This window comes from Dama dama, chromosome 18 (genome assembly GCF_033118175.1).
Source record: "Dama dama isolate Ldn47 chromosome 18, ASM3311817v1, whole genome shotgun sequence".
Lineage (NCBI taxonomy): Eukaryota > Metazoa > Chordata > Mammalia > Artiodactyla > Cervidae > Dama > Dama dama.
The window spans coordinates 78,417,698-78,433,539 of record NC_083698.1 but is presented as its reverse complement, the minus strand read 5'-3'; the positions used below and the strand labels follow the sequence as shown (position 1 = coordinate 78,433,539).

The following is a 15,842-nucleotide window of genomic DNA, read 5'->3' as shown; positions in this document are numbered from 1 at the left end:
GAAACATCACTAATTTGATCACTCACACAATTCCTTTAAAAATAATGTAGCAGACAAAAATGGAAATATAGATCAATGGAATACGATCGAAAGCCCAGAGATAAACCCACGCACCTATGGTCACCTAATCTATCACAAAGAAGGCAAGAATATACAATGAAGAAAAGATAATCTCTTCAATAAGTGGTGCTGGGGAAACTGGACTGTTACATGTAAAAGAATGCAATTAAATCACTTCCCAATGCCATACACAAAAATAAACTCAAAATGGATCAAAGACCTAAATGTAAGGCTGGACACTATAAAACTCTTAGAGGAAAAGATAGACAGGATACTCTTTGACATAAATTGTAGCAACATCTTTTCTGATCTACCTCTAAGAGTAATGAAAGTTAAAGCAAAAAAAAATAGGACCTAATTAAACTTAATTTTTGCACAGCAAAGGGAACCATAAACAAGACAAAAAAAAACCCCCTCAGAATGGAAGAAAATATTTGCAAATGAAGCAACCCACAAGGTATTAATCTCTAAAATATACGAACAGCTCATGTAGCTCAACATCAGAAAACAACCCATTCAAAAAAATGAGGGGAAGCTAGAAACAGACATTTCGCCAAAAAAGATATGCAGATGGCCAACAACCACATGAAACATGCTCAACATCATTAAATATTAGAGGAATGCAAATCAAACTACAATAAGATATCATCTTACACTGGTCAAAATGGCTATCATCAAAAAATCTACAAATAATAAATGCTGTAAAGTGTGTGGAGAAAAGGGAACCCTCTTGCACTGCTGGTGGGAATGTAAATTGATACCATCACTGTGGAGAACAGTATGGCGGGTCCTCAAAAACTAAAAATAGAGTTACCATATGACCCACCAGTCCCACTCCTGGGCATATACCTGGAGAAAACCACAATTCAAAAAGATACATGCACCCTAATGTTCATTGCAGCTATTTACAACAGCCAGGACACAGAAACAACTTAAATGTCCATCAACAGAGGGCTGGATAAAGATATTACATATATACAATGAAATATTAGTCATAAAAATGAAGGACACTGTGCCATTTGCAGAAATGTAGACGGACCTAGAGACTATCATACAGAATGAAGTAAAAAAGAAAAAGATGTCATATTAACACTGATATGTGGGATCTCAAAAATGAGACACATGAACTTGTTTGCAAAGCAGAAATAGAGACGCAGAGGTGGAGAACAAACGTATGGACACCAATGGGGAAAGGAGGTGGGATGAATTGGGAGACTGGGATCAACATTTCTATACAACTTACACTATGTATCAAATAGATAACCAACGAGAACCTACTATAGAGCACAGGGATCTCTATTCAGTGCTCTGTGGTGACCTAAATGGGAAGGAAATCCAAAAAGAGGGGATGTATGTATAACTGTTTCACTTTGCTGCATAGCATAAATTGATACAACATTGTAAAGCAACTATTCTCTAACAAAAATTTAAAAAGAGATGTGGCAGAGATGGCGAGATGTTCCCTAGTATCCATTGCCCATTTCTTCTATAGTAGTAAGATTATAGGTGGTTGAGTGATTGCCCAGAATTAAAACCTCAAGGCCTCTCCAGTGGTAGGAGAGCTATGTGACCAGTATCCACCATGGAGATGAGCCAGAAATGTGGGACGGCAGCTTCTGGGTCTCAGAACACCCTGCTCTCTTATTTTTAATCCTTTCATCCAAACTGCTCTTGGAAACATGGATGATACAGGAGACGCAGGAGACCTGGGTTGGATTCCTGGGTCAAAATCCTCTGGAGTAGGAAACGGCAATCCACTCCAGTATTCCTGCCTGGAAAATTCCATGGACAGAAGAGCCTGGCAGCCTACAGTCTGTGGAGTCACAAAGAGTTGGACACAACTGAGCACATACACAAAGCATAAAAGCATGTTTTCTTTTAGATTCTTGAATATTCCCGAGCAATAGTGCTCCATCTAGAGGAAAAAGTAGGTAACAGGACATACATTCGTGCACGTGTGCAAAAAAGGAGAATAGAAAACAAGTGACAAGACAGAATAATAACAAAAATTGAGTAAAATATGATGTAAAAATAATATTCAAATTTTTCTTTTCCTTATTTAATGTAAAGGTAAGTAACAGAGTTAAAAATTTGGGTGTTAACTAATGGAAATTTTATCAGCCCTATCTACCATATCAGTTTTATAATGATTTCTACATAGCCTTGACCCCATCATCTTTTATACAGTCTTATTTTTCTTTAAGGAAAATTAGTAAACTATGCATCTCCTACTTTATTCCTCCAGATTCATATATACTGCCACCTTGTGAATGCAATTAGATATGAGAGTGACCATAAATTCAGGTATTAATTGATAAAGCTAATATTTTGCTTTTAACTGTTCTAGGCATAAGCAAATCAGATTTGCGAATGTGAAAACTAGGGCCTGATGACCACACCTGGAAATGACAGAAGAATGAACAGTTGAAAAACTGATGTCTCTCACAATTCTTGCAATATTGAGGAATATCTATTAGTATTGCTGTTGTTATTATTTTAATTAAATTTTTAAACCTGAAAAAGATGATTCCTTACCACAGTGGAAAGTATTTGGGAACTTAGAGACTCAGGTTCTAAGGCTCAGCATGTTGTCTTATAGTTCTAGACTGGGGGGAAATCTACTTCGGTTTTTATGAGTCAGTAGTTTTTCTGTGTTACAAGTAAATGTAAAAGGAATTTGTTTCTAAGATGAAACAAAGTGTGCACAGAGTTATTATTTCTAGGGAGAAAGGAATGAGATGCTGCATGAATTAAAGTCAAGAAAATCTGCTTCAAGATGGCTTGGTGTACCTAAGCAAGGACAGTGGTATATTTTTTGCAAATATACAGACTTCCCACAATGGGGTCTCAGGCAAAGATAATCTCTAATAACAATGTCTCAAAGATCTTTAACATGAAAGCCTAATGACTTGATTATAGTGACATGTTTCAACCATTACTGTCTCAAATCCATTTTGTTCAAAATTCTCTTTCCACTGAAAGTTATCTTAAAAAAAAAAAAAAAAAAACTACTTCAAATATAATTGTTCTCAGGTTTGTGTTGAATTCTCTTATCTGCAATTGATTTTTCCCAGTAGCTCAGAGAGAAAAATTCCAAAGGGCCCACACAATGCTCCAAGTGAGTTCTCTGTATTAGAAATATCACGTGTGGGGATGAGAATTTCTGATGCTCTCTTTGTGGGCAGAGCAGTGTGCTTTCCATTGAACACTACCAGACTGGAAAACTGTAAACCAAATGGGTTGAAAGCATGTTCCAGACACGGACGTACTGGAATCCAAGTGGAGGCTTTGTATGGTGTTCAACAAAGGGGAAGAAGGATGCCTGGGTGGGTGCTGATCACCCTCGTGTGCGGGGCTCTGGCTGAGGAGTCAACACGACAAGGCCAGGTCTGCCTGGAAACACACGATGTTTCCTTCAAAGTGAGGTACAAACACAGGGACACAGTTCAAAGATGAAGATTCTCCCTGTTTTCCTAGATGATAGATTCAGAAGTGAGAAAAGAGAGGAATGTTTGCTTTTCTAAGATGATGTGTTTCCAAATTTATTCTTGAGTAAAAGCCTTAGGGCTCAAACGTAAACTGTTAATGTTTTTCATAAACTAATAGGCAGGCAAGATTTTTTTTAAATTAACTGTAGATTCAGAAAACCCACTGAGCTGAAACTGGTTCATAGTATTCAACACATTTGAAGTTAATCATCATGGGCTGAAGAAGCAACTAGAAAAGCTGTGATTGCACATAAATTGCATGTTGTCAGTCAACTTCTTAATACGTGTCTCTCACGGGTCACTTACTTTGTTTTGTTGCTACATATGGCTGACGGTAGAAAGTACTTGCTCTCTGGCCATCTTAATTCAGGAAGACATGTGTAGATGGTAGAGAGCATTGCAGATGGTGTGAAGAACCATGGGAAACAAAGCTGAGGGTCTTCAATCGCCCAGGTTCTAGTACACACATGGTGAGTACTGTAGTTTATTTTGAAACAGCAGGCTCATAACACTTACTAGTTCATATTCAGCCCTAACTAGAACCTCATAGGTATTAACTTATTCATTCATTCGACTGACATGCAATAAACATTTAGCGTCTAATGTGTGGCTGGCTACTGAGTTTATGAGAATCAGTGAAACAAACTCCTTTTCCTTGAAGAATTTATAGGATGGTGGGAGACTAGAAACCATAGTTATAACTACAGTTAACTACATTATAACTATAATGGAATTGGGTGTAACAGAGAAACAGAAAAGTACATCATGTGGGTATTTATAGCACACAGGATGCAGGAATGAAATTATGTATCAACTTGGGGTCCTGACTGGGGCAGTTGCTTCTGGCTTTGGGTGGTTTGTGTCCCCTTCCCAGGCTGACTTTGCTGGTAAATACATCAGACTCCAGACAGTGTTTTATGGTTGACTGAGTTCTAGACCCTGGATCAGACCTTTATCCCAGTTAAACCTGGCATAGAGATACTTGAGGTCCTCACCAAAATCTGATCAGATAGGACCTCCTATTGTGATAGAATGCCTGGCAAAACCTCATGCCTGGAAAGCCAGTCTTTCCCTTGAATGCGGATGGATGAGCAGAGACAGAATACTAGAAGAACCCAGAGCTTACCAACAGTGACGACTCTCACCTCGCAGTGTTTGAGCCGGGGCGTCTAGGACTCACCTTTTCAAGGGGGCAATGGATACTGTCTCGGAGAAATGGAAGCAAGTTGGGTCGGTCGAATTCAGCATAAAGGCTGATCTGCTTCTCATGGTAGCGCTGTCCCTTATGATGGTCTCTTTTGAAAAGCTTATGCAGATACTAAAAAGAGCAAAGGAATAAACAAGGGATATTAAACTATGGAACTGATACCTGTTTAACATTGCTATTTTCAGCCACAGACAGGCTGGCGGAAAAGCAGTTTTTGGGAAAAATCTCTAGGTGAAGGGGAAGTGGAAAGGAACCTCGGTAAGAGCAAGGAGGTGCTGGTACTTCCTAGAATGGCCCCGAGTGTCCTGTTTCTGCCTCTTACCGACCATGTGGCCCTGGGCAGGTCACTAACCTCTCTGTGACTGAGTTTCTTTATCGGCAAAAATCTTCAGTTGTGAGGACTGAATGAGTTACCATTTGTAAATCACTTAGAACCACACCTGGCACAGAATAGGCACTGCAGAAATGTTAATGACAGGCGCTGTTAATATTCTCACCATCATCTGCTTCACCTCAGAAATAAAATGCTTGATCAGTGGTGTTCGTAGATTGTAAAAATTCTCATCCTTTATATAAAAGGGGGTAGAGACATGGCAAGAACATGTTCTTAAAAATAACTCCAGTAGCAAGTGCTAAATTAATTGTTGTATTTTCTAAATCTCCTGTCCTTAAGTTTTACTGAGATCTGTGTTTGCCATGAAATGCTGCCTCCACTGGGGACCTCAAAAAGTGAAAAAAATCAAGAGTCAGGTGTTCTGAATCCATTTTCATAGCTGATTCCTTTTTCTGACTGAAAAAGTTAATGAACCTTCAAGGCAGTGAGTGATTCACTTTCTACTTGGAGTAGTAGCAAGGGGATCAATAGATTGCACAGAAGTCAGAAATCGATGTTCAATGTTTCAGTTCAGTTCAGTCGCTCAGTTGCATTCGACTCTTTGCGACTCTATGAATCACAGCACGCCAGGCCTCCCTGTCCATCACCAACTCCCGAAGTTTACCCAAACTCATGTCCATCGAGTCAGTGATGCCATCCAGCCATCTCATCCTTTGTCGTCCCCTTCTCCTCCTGCCCCCAATCCCTCCCAGCATCAGGGTCTTTTCCAATAAGTCAACTCTTTGCATGAGGTGGCCAAAGTACTGGAGTTTCAGCTTCAGCATCAGTCCTTCCAATGAACACCCAGGACTCCTTTAGGATGGACTGGTTGGATCTCCTTGCAGTCCAAGGGACTCTCAAGAGTCTTCTCCAACACCACAGTTCAAAAGCATCAATTCTTCGGCGCTCAGCTTTCTTCACAGTCCAACTGTCACATCCATACATGACCAATGGAAAACCATAGCTTTGACTAGACGGACCTTTGTTGACAAAGTAATGTCTCTGCTTTTTAATGTGCTATCTAGGTTGGTCATAACTTTCCTTCCAAGGAGTAAGCGTCTTTTAATTTCATGGCTGCAGTCACCATCTGCAGTGATTTTGGAGCCCCCAAAAATAAAGTCTGACACAGCTTCCACTGTTGCCCCATCTATTTCCCATGAAGTGATGGGACCAGATGCCAAGATCTTAGTTTTCTGAATGTTGAGCTTTAAACCAACTTTTTCACTCTCCTCTTTGACTTTCATCAAGAGGCTTTTTAGTTCCTCTTCACTTTCTGCCATAAGGGTGGTGTCATCTGCAATGTTTAGTTCATGTTAAATGGACACAAACACCCTAGAACCCACCCGAGGTGGGAAGACTTCATCACACCAAGTGCATCCGTGCATGTGCCCCCTTGATCAGATTGGTTCATCGACACCATGCATCAGCCTGCCCTGAAGCTGTGGACGGGGAATGAAGTTGCTGGAGCTTGACACTTGCTGTCGTATATGGTCACTATATAAGCCCACCCAGGACACAGCACACGGAGAAACCCCTCGGGTTACCCGCTCCCCTCTCTCTCAGGCAAGAACTGGGGGCGTCGGAGAGAAGTCCCTGCTCTGATGAAGACTCCGGCCATTCCACTGGCATGGCGTCAGTGTAAGAGCTGACATACTGCTGTTTCCCAGAGGTGCAGATGGATTAAGAAGGTTCTGTCACATCTTTGGGGCAAACGTAGAGAGACATTTCTTCGCCTGACGGAGACGATGGGCCACTTCAGTGTGAGTGCTGCCGCCATTCTACCACTGCCCCAGTGACACTGTCACTTGATCCCTGCCGCCTGTAATCCTGTCTCACGGCTGAAGGGAGCCAGAAATCACTGCTTTGCAAACAAATTCCACGATGACCCACACAGAGGTACCTTGCCTGGGTAAGCAGATAATCTGGAGATTTTCAATCATGAACAACAGAGCAAAAAGCATTCAGAAAACCACTGAGCAAACAACCAAAGGGACAACCCCCCCCCCCGCCAAGTCACTTCACATTCCTATATTGGAGTCTTCAAAAGCTTCAATGCATGAAAATGACTTATAAATGCTCTATTTCTTAACCCTTCTCCCAGGGTGCAAAGAGGTGCGCAAAGATACAGCAGTCTTATATGATGCTCACAGGCCTACTGGAACAACCCCCGTTTTCACTGAAGACTTCTCTGGTATCATTTTGAAAGGACAAAGAAAAACATCTCTTCCTGTTTTGCTCCCATGATGACAGCCATGCAGAGAATCAAAGGAGACCCCCAACAAAAGGAATCTAGAGTAATGGACCCCATGGCACCACCACACGACCACATAAGAAAATAGGCACAGGCTCTGTCAAAAAACGAGGCTCTGCTCTGAGAGTGTTCTGTGTGGTGTTTCCTTAGCAGGAAAACTTGGTATCTTTGGTGCACAGTCAGGGCACTGGCTTGGCTATAAGTGATGCCATAATTATATTAAATGGTAACTAGAGAAGTGTGGGGGCTTCCCTGGTGGCTCAGACGGTAAAGCATCTGCCTGCAATGCGGAAGACCGGGGTTTGATCCCTGGGTTGGGAAGATCCCACGGGGAAGGAAATGGCAACCCACTCCACTATTTTTTCTTGGGAAATCCCACGGGCAGAGAAGCCTGGTGGGCTACAGTCCATGGGGTCACAAAGAGTTGGACATGACTGAGCGACTTCACAGACAGAGAACTGTGGGCAAAGAACATGACCTGCCGTTCGTAAATAATGCATGTTGCCCACCATCAAGCCCTCAAAGCCACGGCAGCCAGCCCAACAGTGCACCCTGAGGGGAAGTCAGCTTGGAGAAAAACACACACGGGCCCTGGACAGTTAAGATGCATATCTAAGAGATGATTTCAATGAGCCCAGACTCCACCATCTTCCTATACAAAGGAAGGCACTAAAATCATTAACTTGAGATGTCTCTTTTCTGTGTCTGTGGTTAACAATACTCTTTTGATGCTTCACTATATTTTTGTTTTTTTCCCAGAAAAAATTGCTATACATCCTGGCTCCCCTGACCTCTTTGGAACAGTCACTTAGCGCTATCTAAGAGGCTGCTCTCCCAGGCTATAGTTCTCTGTGTGTGCTCAGTAAAACAATTTAATTATCAACTTTCGGAGTGTGTATTTTTTTTTTTTCTTCAATTGACAGAAGGAAGGTGCTTACTCCTAGGCATAGTTTGATAATTCAAAAATGTGATAACTTTTTTTTTTTAAATCACAATTCAATTGTGAGTCAAAGTTAAAAGTTTCCTGATCTATTATTAATTCCTACTCTGGATTCTGATCATCTGCTGCATTATAATAATTATAGAATAGTGTTTGTGTTCACTCCAGTCTTCTCAAACCAATACTGGAAGATGACTTGCTGCTCTGTTCAATCAAAGGGCAAAAGAAGAGGACTGTCATGCTTACCACGTGCTGCAACTCTGGTCTGTCTTCTAATTCTTCCACTACTTTTTTAATCTATAGGAAAAAAAAATTAAATGTAGAGTTATGAGGATACAAATAGAGCTGTGAAATTATCTAATAAACATCTCTCTTCTTTATGGTGATAGTGGTCTTAGACACTCATCTGTTTCAATTCATATAAAGGCACTCACTGAAATTTTATCTTCATTGTCCAGAAGCATGTCAACAGCTTTCTGCAATATGAAAAAATACCCAGTCACTAAAATTTGCCACAGAAAAAGAGAACACAGAACATAATATGTTATATATGGTATCACCATGAAAGGCAAAGGGCCTGTTTTACATGGATAAGAGGGTTCTTAGCTTTAGAATGGTTCTCGAGATATTTCTAAATGTATTTTAAAAATTTGTTTCGATCTGCAGTCTCTATGTTTTGCATACAACATAAAATAGTGCTGTGCTACAACTCACAATACAAAGCATTTGGATTATTCCCGGTACCACAAAAAAAGAGCTTTCTTTCTGGCCACGTAAATATTGATGGAGTCCCTCTACAGATTCCACAGATATAAGGAGCGGGTCTTATGTGGAGAAGAGGATAAGACACAGAACAGGGAATTAAAAAAAAAAAAAAAAAGACACCTGAAGCTTCATAATAGTATAACGCTTATAGATTTATAGAATTGAGTTTAGCTACCTTTATCATTCATGAAACACAAGTTAGACAGTGTTTGTAACAAGAGGTGGTAGGAAGACAGCCCACCAGACTAAGCCTCATACAGAGTCCCTGGGTCTTGTTCTTGACTCTGCTATTACATTGCCTACCTGTCTGCTGCATTTTTTTTTTCTGAAACATTAGGCTGTTGGAAGAGATTACCCTTAAGTTATTTTCTAATTAGAAAGTTATGTGATTCCTTGAGTTCATGCTCTTGAGTAGCAATGAATTTGAACTCATTCATTTTTTTGTCTACAGCTTCATACGCAAAATAAGCTCTTGAGACACATGAGGGGTGGGTCTGTCATAAGGGGAGACTGGCTATGGGAAATTAATTTCTATATAAGTTGCTCATCCCCTTCATCATCTTCTGCCAGAGAAGCAGAACCTCTGCACCTGAACTTCCTGGGACCTGCACTATTTTTAGATCTGTACTCCCTAAGGACTTGACTCATTCAGTAAAAATGGGCTTTAGCATCTTTCAGAAAAAGTAGATTTAGCTTCTATTTAAATTAAGTTTAAGTATGTGAATTCTAATACACAGCATGTAATGGATACATAATATAGCACATAATACCCCTAGATACAGTAAAATAAAATTTTAAAAAGTCCAAGTAACCTTTTTCGAGCCTTAAGTGTTCTACTCTTTGATTTATCTAAAATTTCAGCCTTTCGAGTAACAGCTACTGTGTTTTATGAATCTCTTTCTTTTCATCACTAGCACTTGGCATTAACTTTCTTTTTTAAAATACATACAAACAATTTGTATCACTTTACAAGACCCACTGTGAGATGTGGAGGCTGGGTGCCCTCATCAGACAGAAGTCAAAGTGTTAGTTGCTTAGTCGTGTCTGATTCTTTGTTACCCCAAGGACTGTAGCCCTCCAGGGTCCTTTGTTCATGGAACTCTCCAGGTAAGAATACTGGAGTGGGTGGCCATTCCATTCTCCAGGGGATCTTCCTGACCCAGGAATCAAACCCAGGTCTCCCACATTACAGGCAGATTCTTTACCATCTGACCCACCAGGGAAGTCATCCCACTATTCAAATCCACTTTATTATGACATATTATATCCCACATGTTCTGGCCTGAGCATCATCTGAGATCAATGGAAACTCCACATGCTAAAGCTGTGAATGCCAAAGAATAAAAGTGCATCAAACAGATCATAATAGTTTACTTACAGCTTGAATTCTGGGACATACAATTAAGAGGAATGAATGAGCTAAAGCATATGGCTAGTTTCTCTGTTCCTATGAATTACAATGAACTGTTTTACTAAAAAAAAAACGAAAATTACTTCACATACACACAACTTTAAAAGTTCCACATCAAGTTATGATTGCTTTTACAGAAAAACTGCATCAACTAAAGGAGTCCTGAATGCCAACTACTAAAGGAACATCCAGTGAGGGTCAGAGTGTTCTGAAGAGTTAGCATACAACAGGTTATGTGATTTATTAACTACTCCAGCATGTGGACAAATGTCTATGAAAAACGTGGGACAGCACAAATAATTTATCAGTAGTAAAATAAGAAACACATTATAACTGATTCACTCTGCTGTATACTTGAAACTAACATACACTATAAATCAACTATACTCTAATAAAATTTTTTTAAAACTAAAGAAATCTTAAAAAAAAGAAAAAGAAACATTACCTCAGAATCAAAATCCATTAATAAAACAATTTTATCCTTGATAGAACTGAAAAGATTATGTTTGTGGATCAACTGGAAAACATCCTTATGTCTTAACGTTAGGTATATTTCCAAAGCATTGCCATAGTTTTTGTCATAGGTGTACCTGGTAAGACAAAAAGTTTTTACATTAATGTTCATCAACACTTCTAATAAAACATGAAGATATACTCAATAAATCATGTTTTACTTTAATGAAAACTGAAAAACTTGTTCAGAGAGAAAAATTAACTTTATTTAGAAAAGTGTTCCTTGGGATTGAACTATATGTGACCAATAAGTATTTCTTTCTCAGAACCTTGAGAAAATATTAGAAAATTGAAAATATTCTATTGTCAATATTCTGTCAATATTGACAAAAACTAATTTCCTACAGAAAACTCTCAAAATGTTTTAGAGAAATTGATATACAATGAAATTATGACCCCAAATGAAGGAAATTCTTATTCTAGTAATAGAAAAATCAGTTACAATTCTTACAAGCAGTATTCAGCTGACAGATGGGTGATATTCCAAAAAAAAAAAAAAAGCAAAAGCTTATCTGTAAGGAGGTTGTATAAAATTCAAACGTGTTTTTGTGTTGAAACAATGTTTTTCACAATGCTTAATTTCGCAAGTCAGCTCCTAAAGGCCAACTGATGCTAAGCCGCATTGGGTCCATTATTAGTACTACAGAATTATCAGTACTATTAGTACAGTGTTAGTAACTAAAGAATCCAAGGAAAACTATGTTTCCAGAAGAAAATGATTAGTATTCCAACTCAGTGCCACAAACAAAACTCCTTTTGTGGAAAGTCTTAAACAGCCCTGAATTCGAGGCCTGGTCTTGGGCAAAAGAGGTAAGAGTGACAGAAGGATTTGTCTGAGACGGTGGGAGTGTGAGGAGGGACTGAAGCTGGGTGGTCTTCCCGAGGTTAACTGCAGTGTGCTTCTTGTTTCACTAATCAAAGGTCCTAGGGCACGGGTGGACCTTATCTGTCTGCATCTCAGGCAGTTAGCACAAAGCCCAAGTCACTGAAAGTGCCCCAAAATACAAAAACCATTGACCAAGCTTCCATATTCTGAGACCTGACTCAATGCCAGGCACCTGCACTCAGTTCTTGATTAAGAAATTTCATGAAAATCAACCCATACGGAATTGCCCCCTGTGATCTTACAGATAAAGAGTCTACAGTTTAAGAAGTTTACTAACTTGCAGACCCAAGAATGACAGAAACCCGAGCCTCACTGGGAAAATGACTTGCTGCAGTAGTCCAAGACCTGGCGTCCTTTCCTCCCCAAACCACTGCCCTCCACCAAGTCGTGCTGACCAGAGTTCCTCTCCTCTGGGAAATAAATTACAATTATAATAAATTACAATAAATTTAAATTAAAATAAATTACAGTCTCACATATTTCCCTTACCTTACCTTCTAGCTGTACACTGGAGGCTTATGAAAAGTTTTCTACTAAGAGCGAATATAGGAAAATTGCACATACAAACTTGCATTCTCCCAATTCAGTTTGCCAGATCTAAAATATGAAAACTTTTCATGACGATTGATTTGGACAAAAAAAAAAAAAAAAAGCATTAAAATATACTCACAATTCTGCCAGGGTTTTAAGTAAGGTCCTGTTCTGACTATCTTTCTTCAGGTGATCCCGAACCGCTTGAACTATTACTGAATTGTTGTACAGATCTCCCGGCCATTCTCGGATCAATGTGGCAAAACCCTAACCAAGGGGGAAAAAACAGAACACTCTTTAAAAAGGAAAGCAATCCCAAGAATTCAAACAATGCCTGAAAAGTTTTCATGGAAAACACACAAAACCATTTTATGATGAAAACACTGGTCCATAAACATATCATCAGTTTTCAGACTATGGGTTTGGTGGTGGCAAGGGAGGCAGAGAATGGCCACATATCCATTTCCATTGGCCACTCCTGAGAAGAGAAGTGGGCAGAACCATCCCTGCTCTTATTACTGGATGAGATAGATGCAGGAGGAAGCGGGGCCCCGGGGTCCTTCCATTAGGCACCACTGCACAGAGTTTAGGTCTACTTGCTCTCTCCTCGTTGTGGACTACCTGTAACACCGGAAGGCATTCTTTGACATCTTACAGATGCTGTCCAAGTCAGCTGCACAGCCAGCCCTGGGCACATGGCGGCTTTGCTCCCACGGTGGACTCAACCAGCATCCCATGTTCAGCAAGTTATCATCTCCATCTTCCTTCCACTGGGTGCCTCTAACTCTAGTTTTGTTTAGGGATTTGGGACTTTGGTTCAAGTCTTATCCCCTGCTCTTACCCTGACTCTTCCTGGATTTTAAATTTTGTGGTTCTCATAGAAAATTCCAGATCCCTTGATTGAATCCTGTCTCCAGTGCTGTGGATCCTGTCTCCAGAGCTTTCCAGTGCTGTGAGCCAGTGTCTTGGGCAGCCTCTGCCATGATGATCCCTAACTTTAGCCCTTGTAACTCAAAGTACTGGGGAGCAGTTTACTTACTGATCTTTGGCAACTTTTAGGGAAAAAACAAAAACAAAACGAAACCAAAAACCTTAGATGTTTCTATAGATAGAAGAAATAAAAATATTCACATTATTGAAAAAATTATTAATATTAAATAACACAATGAATGCCTTAATGAGGCTTCTCTGGTGGCTCAGATGGTAAAAAATCTGCCTGCAATGCAGGAGATCAGGATTCAATCCCTGGATCGGGAAGATCCACTGGAGAAGGGAATGGCAACCCACTCCAGTATTCTTGCTGGAGAATTCCATGGACAGAGGAGCCTGGTGGGCTACAGTCAGACAGGACAAAGAGTCAGACATGACTGAGCGACTATCACTTTACTTCAGTGCCTTAATGAACTACTTTTAATTGGTTTAAATGATACTTAGAAATGAAAACAGCCTGGTGGAATTTGCTTCTGTAAAGTACTAGGATTTTGTAAGAAGAAAAATCATGAAAGAATCAGGAATATAGTTTCAAGTCCAGTTTCTACTCAAGTATCCCCTGGGAAGGATGGCAAGAGATCAGAACAGGCTGTATATTTTCTATTCAAACTGCAACTTTCCTTCATGTGACCATGACTACAGTTTGATCTGTGAGATTTGGGAAGGAGATTCACTCAGTAAAGAGGACATATTTTATAAAACCATTGAATCACAACATTAAAATATTCTCTGAATCAAAATGATACTTTGGAGCAAGTACAAAGGATCAAGTTTCTGTTTTCTTAAGGCTCTGTAATTTATAACATCAAAAGAAAAAAGTCCTGACAAGATTTCTACCCCAATACTAGCAATTCTCAGTAGCCCTGAGACCAGGAATAATACTATTCAGGGAAAGATGAAAGCTTGGCTCCTTTTTTATTTTCCTGATTCAGTTAATAGCCTTGCAACACTGCCAACTTCTAATGAAAATAAGACAAAATGACTGGTCACACTGTGTGATTAAAAATGAGACGACTCCAACATAAACTGAAATAAACACTTATCACATTTCACATTAGGCTATTCTCTGCTTAACTGATTTTATGTACCTCTGATTAAATATGATGAAAAATACTGATGAAATTACCCTGAAGCCTTTATTAATAATTAGAAGACACAGTTATCAGGGAGCTATTAGGATCCAGTGGCAAAGTAAGAGAATCCCCTGGTGCCCATCAGAGGAAGTAAGAGGTTAAGGACTATTCATTAAACGAAATGCCACAAAAATCACCCCATTTTTATCATGCTTATATATCTGCTGTTAATATTATGAAGCAAGGCTTAACTATTTAAATAATTCTAGTAGGCTGTAAATTAAAAATTAAATTAAAAAATTTCAGTAGAAACTCCATACAAAGAAATCATGAAGCACCAGTACCTTCAAGAAAAAACTTTTAATTTCATATATATTTTTATTATATTTTTATCAATGTTTAAAAAATAATTTGCTTTTGGCTGTGCTGGGTCTTGGCTGCAGGCTTTCCTCTGGTTGCAGAGTGGGGGCTCCTCTCTCGGGGTGGAGACAGGCTTCTCCTGGCGCTGGCTCCTCTTGGTGCGGAGCATGGGCTCTAGGGAGCTCGGGCCTCAGCAGCTGCTGTCCCCGGGCTCTAGAGCACCCGCCCTATAGTTGTGGCTCATGGGCTTCGTTGCTTCATGGCATGTGGGATCTTCCTGGACCAGGGATTGAACCTGTGTCTGCGACATCTGCATTGGCAGGCAGATCCTTTACCACTAAGTCACCAGGGAAGCCTCATATTTTTATTTTTAATCTGACCTTTAGGACTATTTAGAGGCACAGAATTTTCATCCGCATTATATGAGATCAAGTGTTGCTACATAACACTGCTATCTGATCAACTCTGTGACAGTTTAACTCAAAACTAAACATGAAACTGAGAATGATGGGAGCTAAAATACGAATTACTTACAAGAGCTTATGACAAAACCAAATTACTCATACACTTCTTAATAATAATGACGAGGAAGATACCCTAAAACATTCAGCAGAAAAACATCTATAAGCTTTAAGTTATGCTTATTTCTTCCAGTCACAGTCAAAAGTTTTCCAGGTATGAATCAACAAGATACCTTTAATGATACAGTATTTAAAAGTTTCTGGAAAAAAATAAGGGTTGAATCATGAATTGTAAGAGAATCACACAAATAATAAAATTGCTTTTTTTACTGTTAAATTACTTTAAAAAGAGGACAAGTATACTAAGCTTTGGTATTTTGAAATAAAGTTCATATTCTTTCCATATTTTCACAGAACACTCATAATTCTTTTTTTTTGGGAAGATGTACAAAGATGGAATATTTATGACCATTATTCTAGGTACTTAGAACATACTGGAAAGAAACAGGGACAGTCCATTACAAGTCTTTTTT

General features: G+C 39.4%; 1 protein-coding gene across 3 annotated transcripts in view; it reads right to left on the bottom strand.

Annotated features, from left to right (window-relative positions):
- VPS41 (VPS41 subunit of HOPS complex) overlaps window positions 1–15,842 on the bottom strand; it is a 197,594-nt gene that overhangs the window by 18,234 nt on the left and 163,518 nt on the right. For all 3 annotated transcript variants that reach the window (XM_061165672.1, XM_061165673.1, XM_061165674.1), the window contains 5 exons: window positions 12,565–12,692; window positions 10,941–11,085; window positions 8,754–8,795; window positions 8,566–8,616; window positions 4,729–4,866 (listed from right to left, as the gene is read on the bottom strand). In XM_061165672.1, the coding sequence (XP_061021655.1) occupies window positions 4,729–4,866; window positions 8,566–8,616; window positions 8,754–8,795; window positions 10,941–11,085; window positions 12,565–12,692 (504 nt within the window). The remainder of the gene's footprint in view (window positions 1–4,728; window positions 4,867–8,565; window positions 8,617–8,753; window positions 8,796–10,940; window positions 11,086–12,564; window positions 12,693–15,842) is intronic.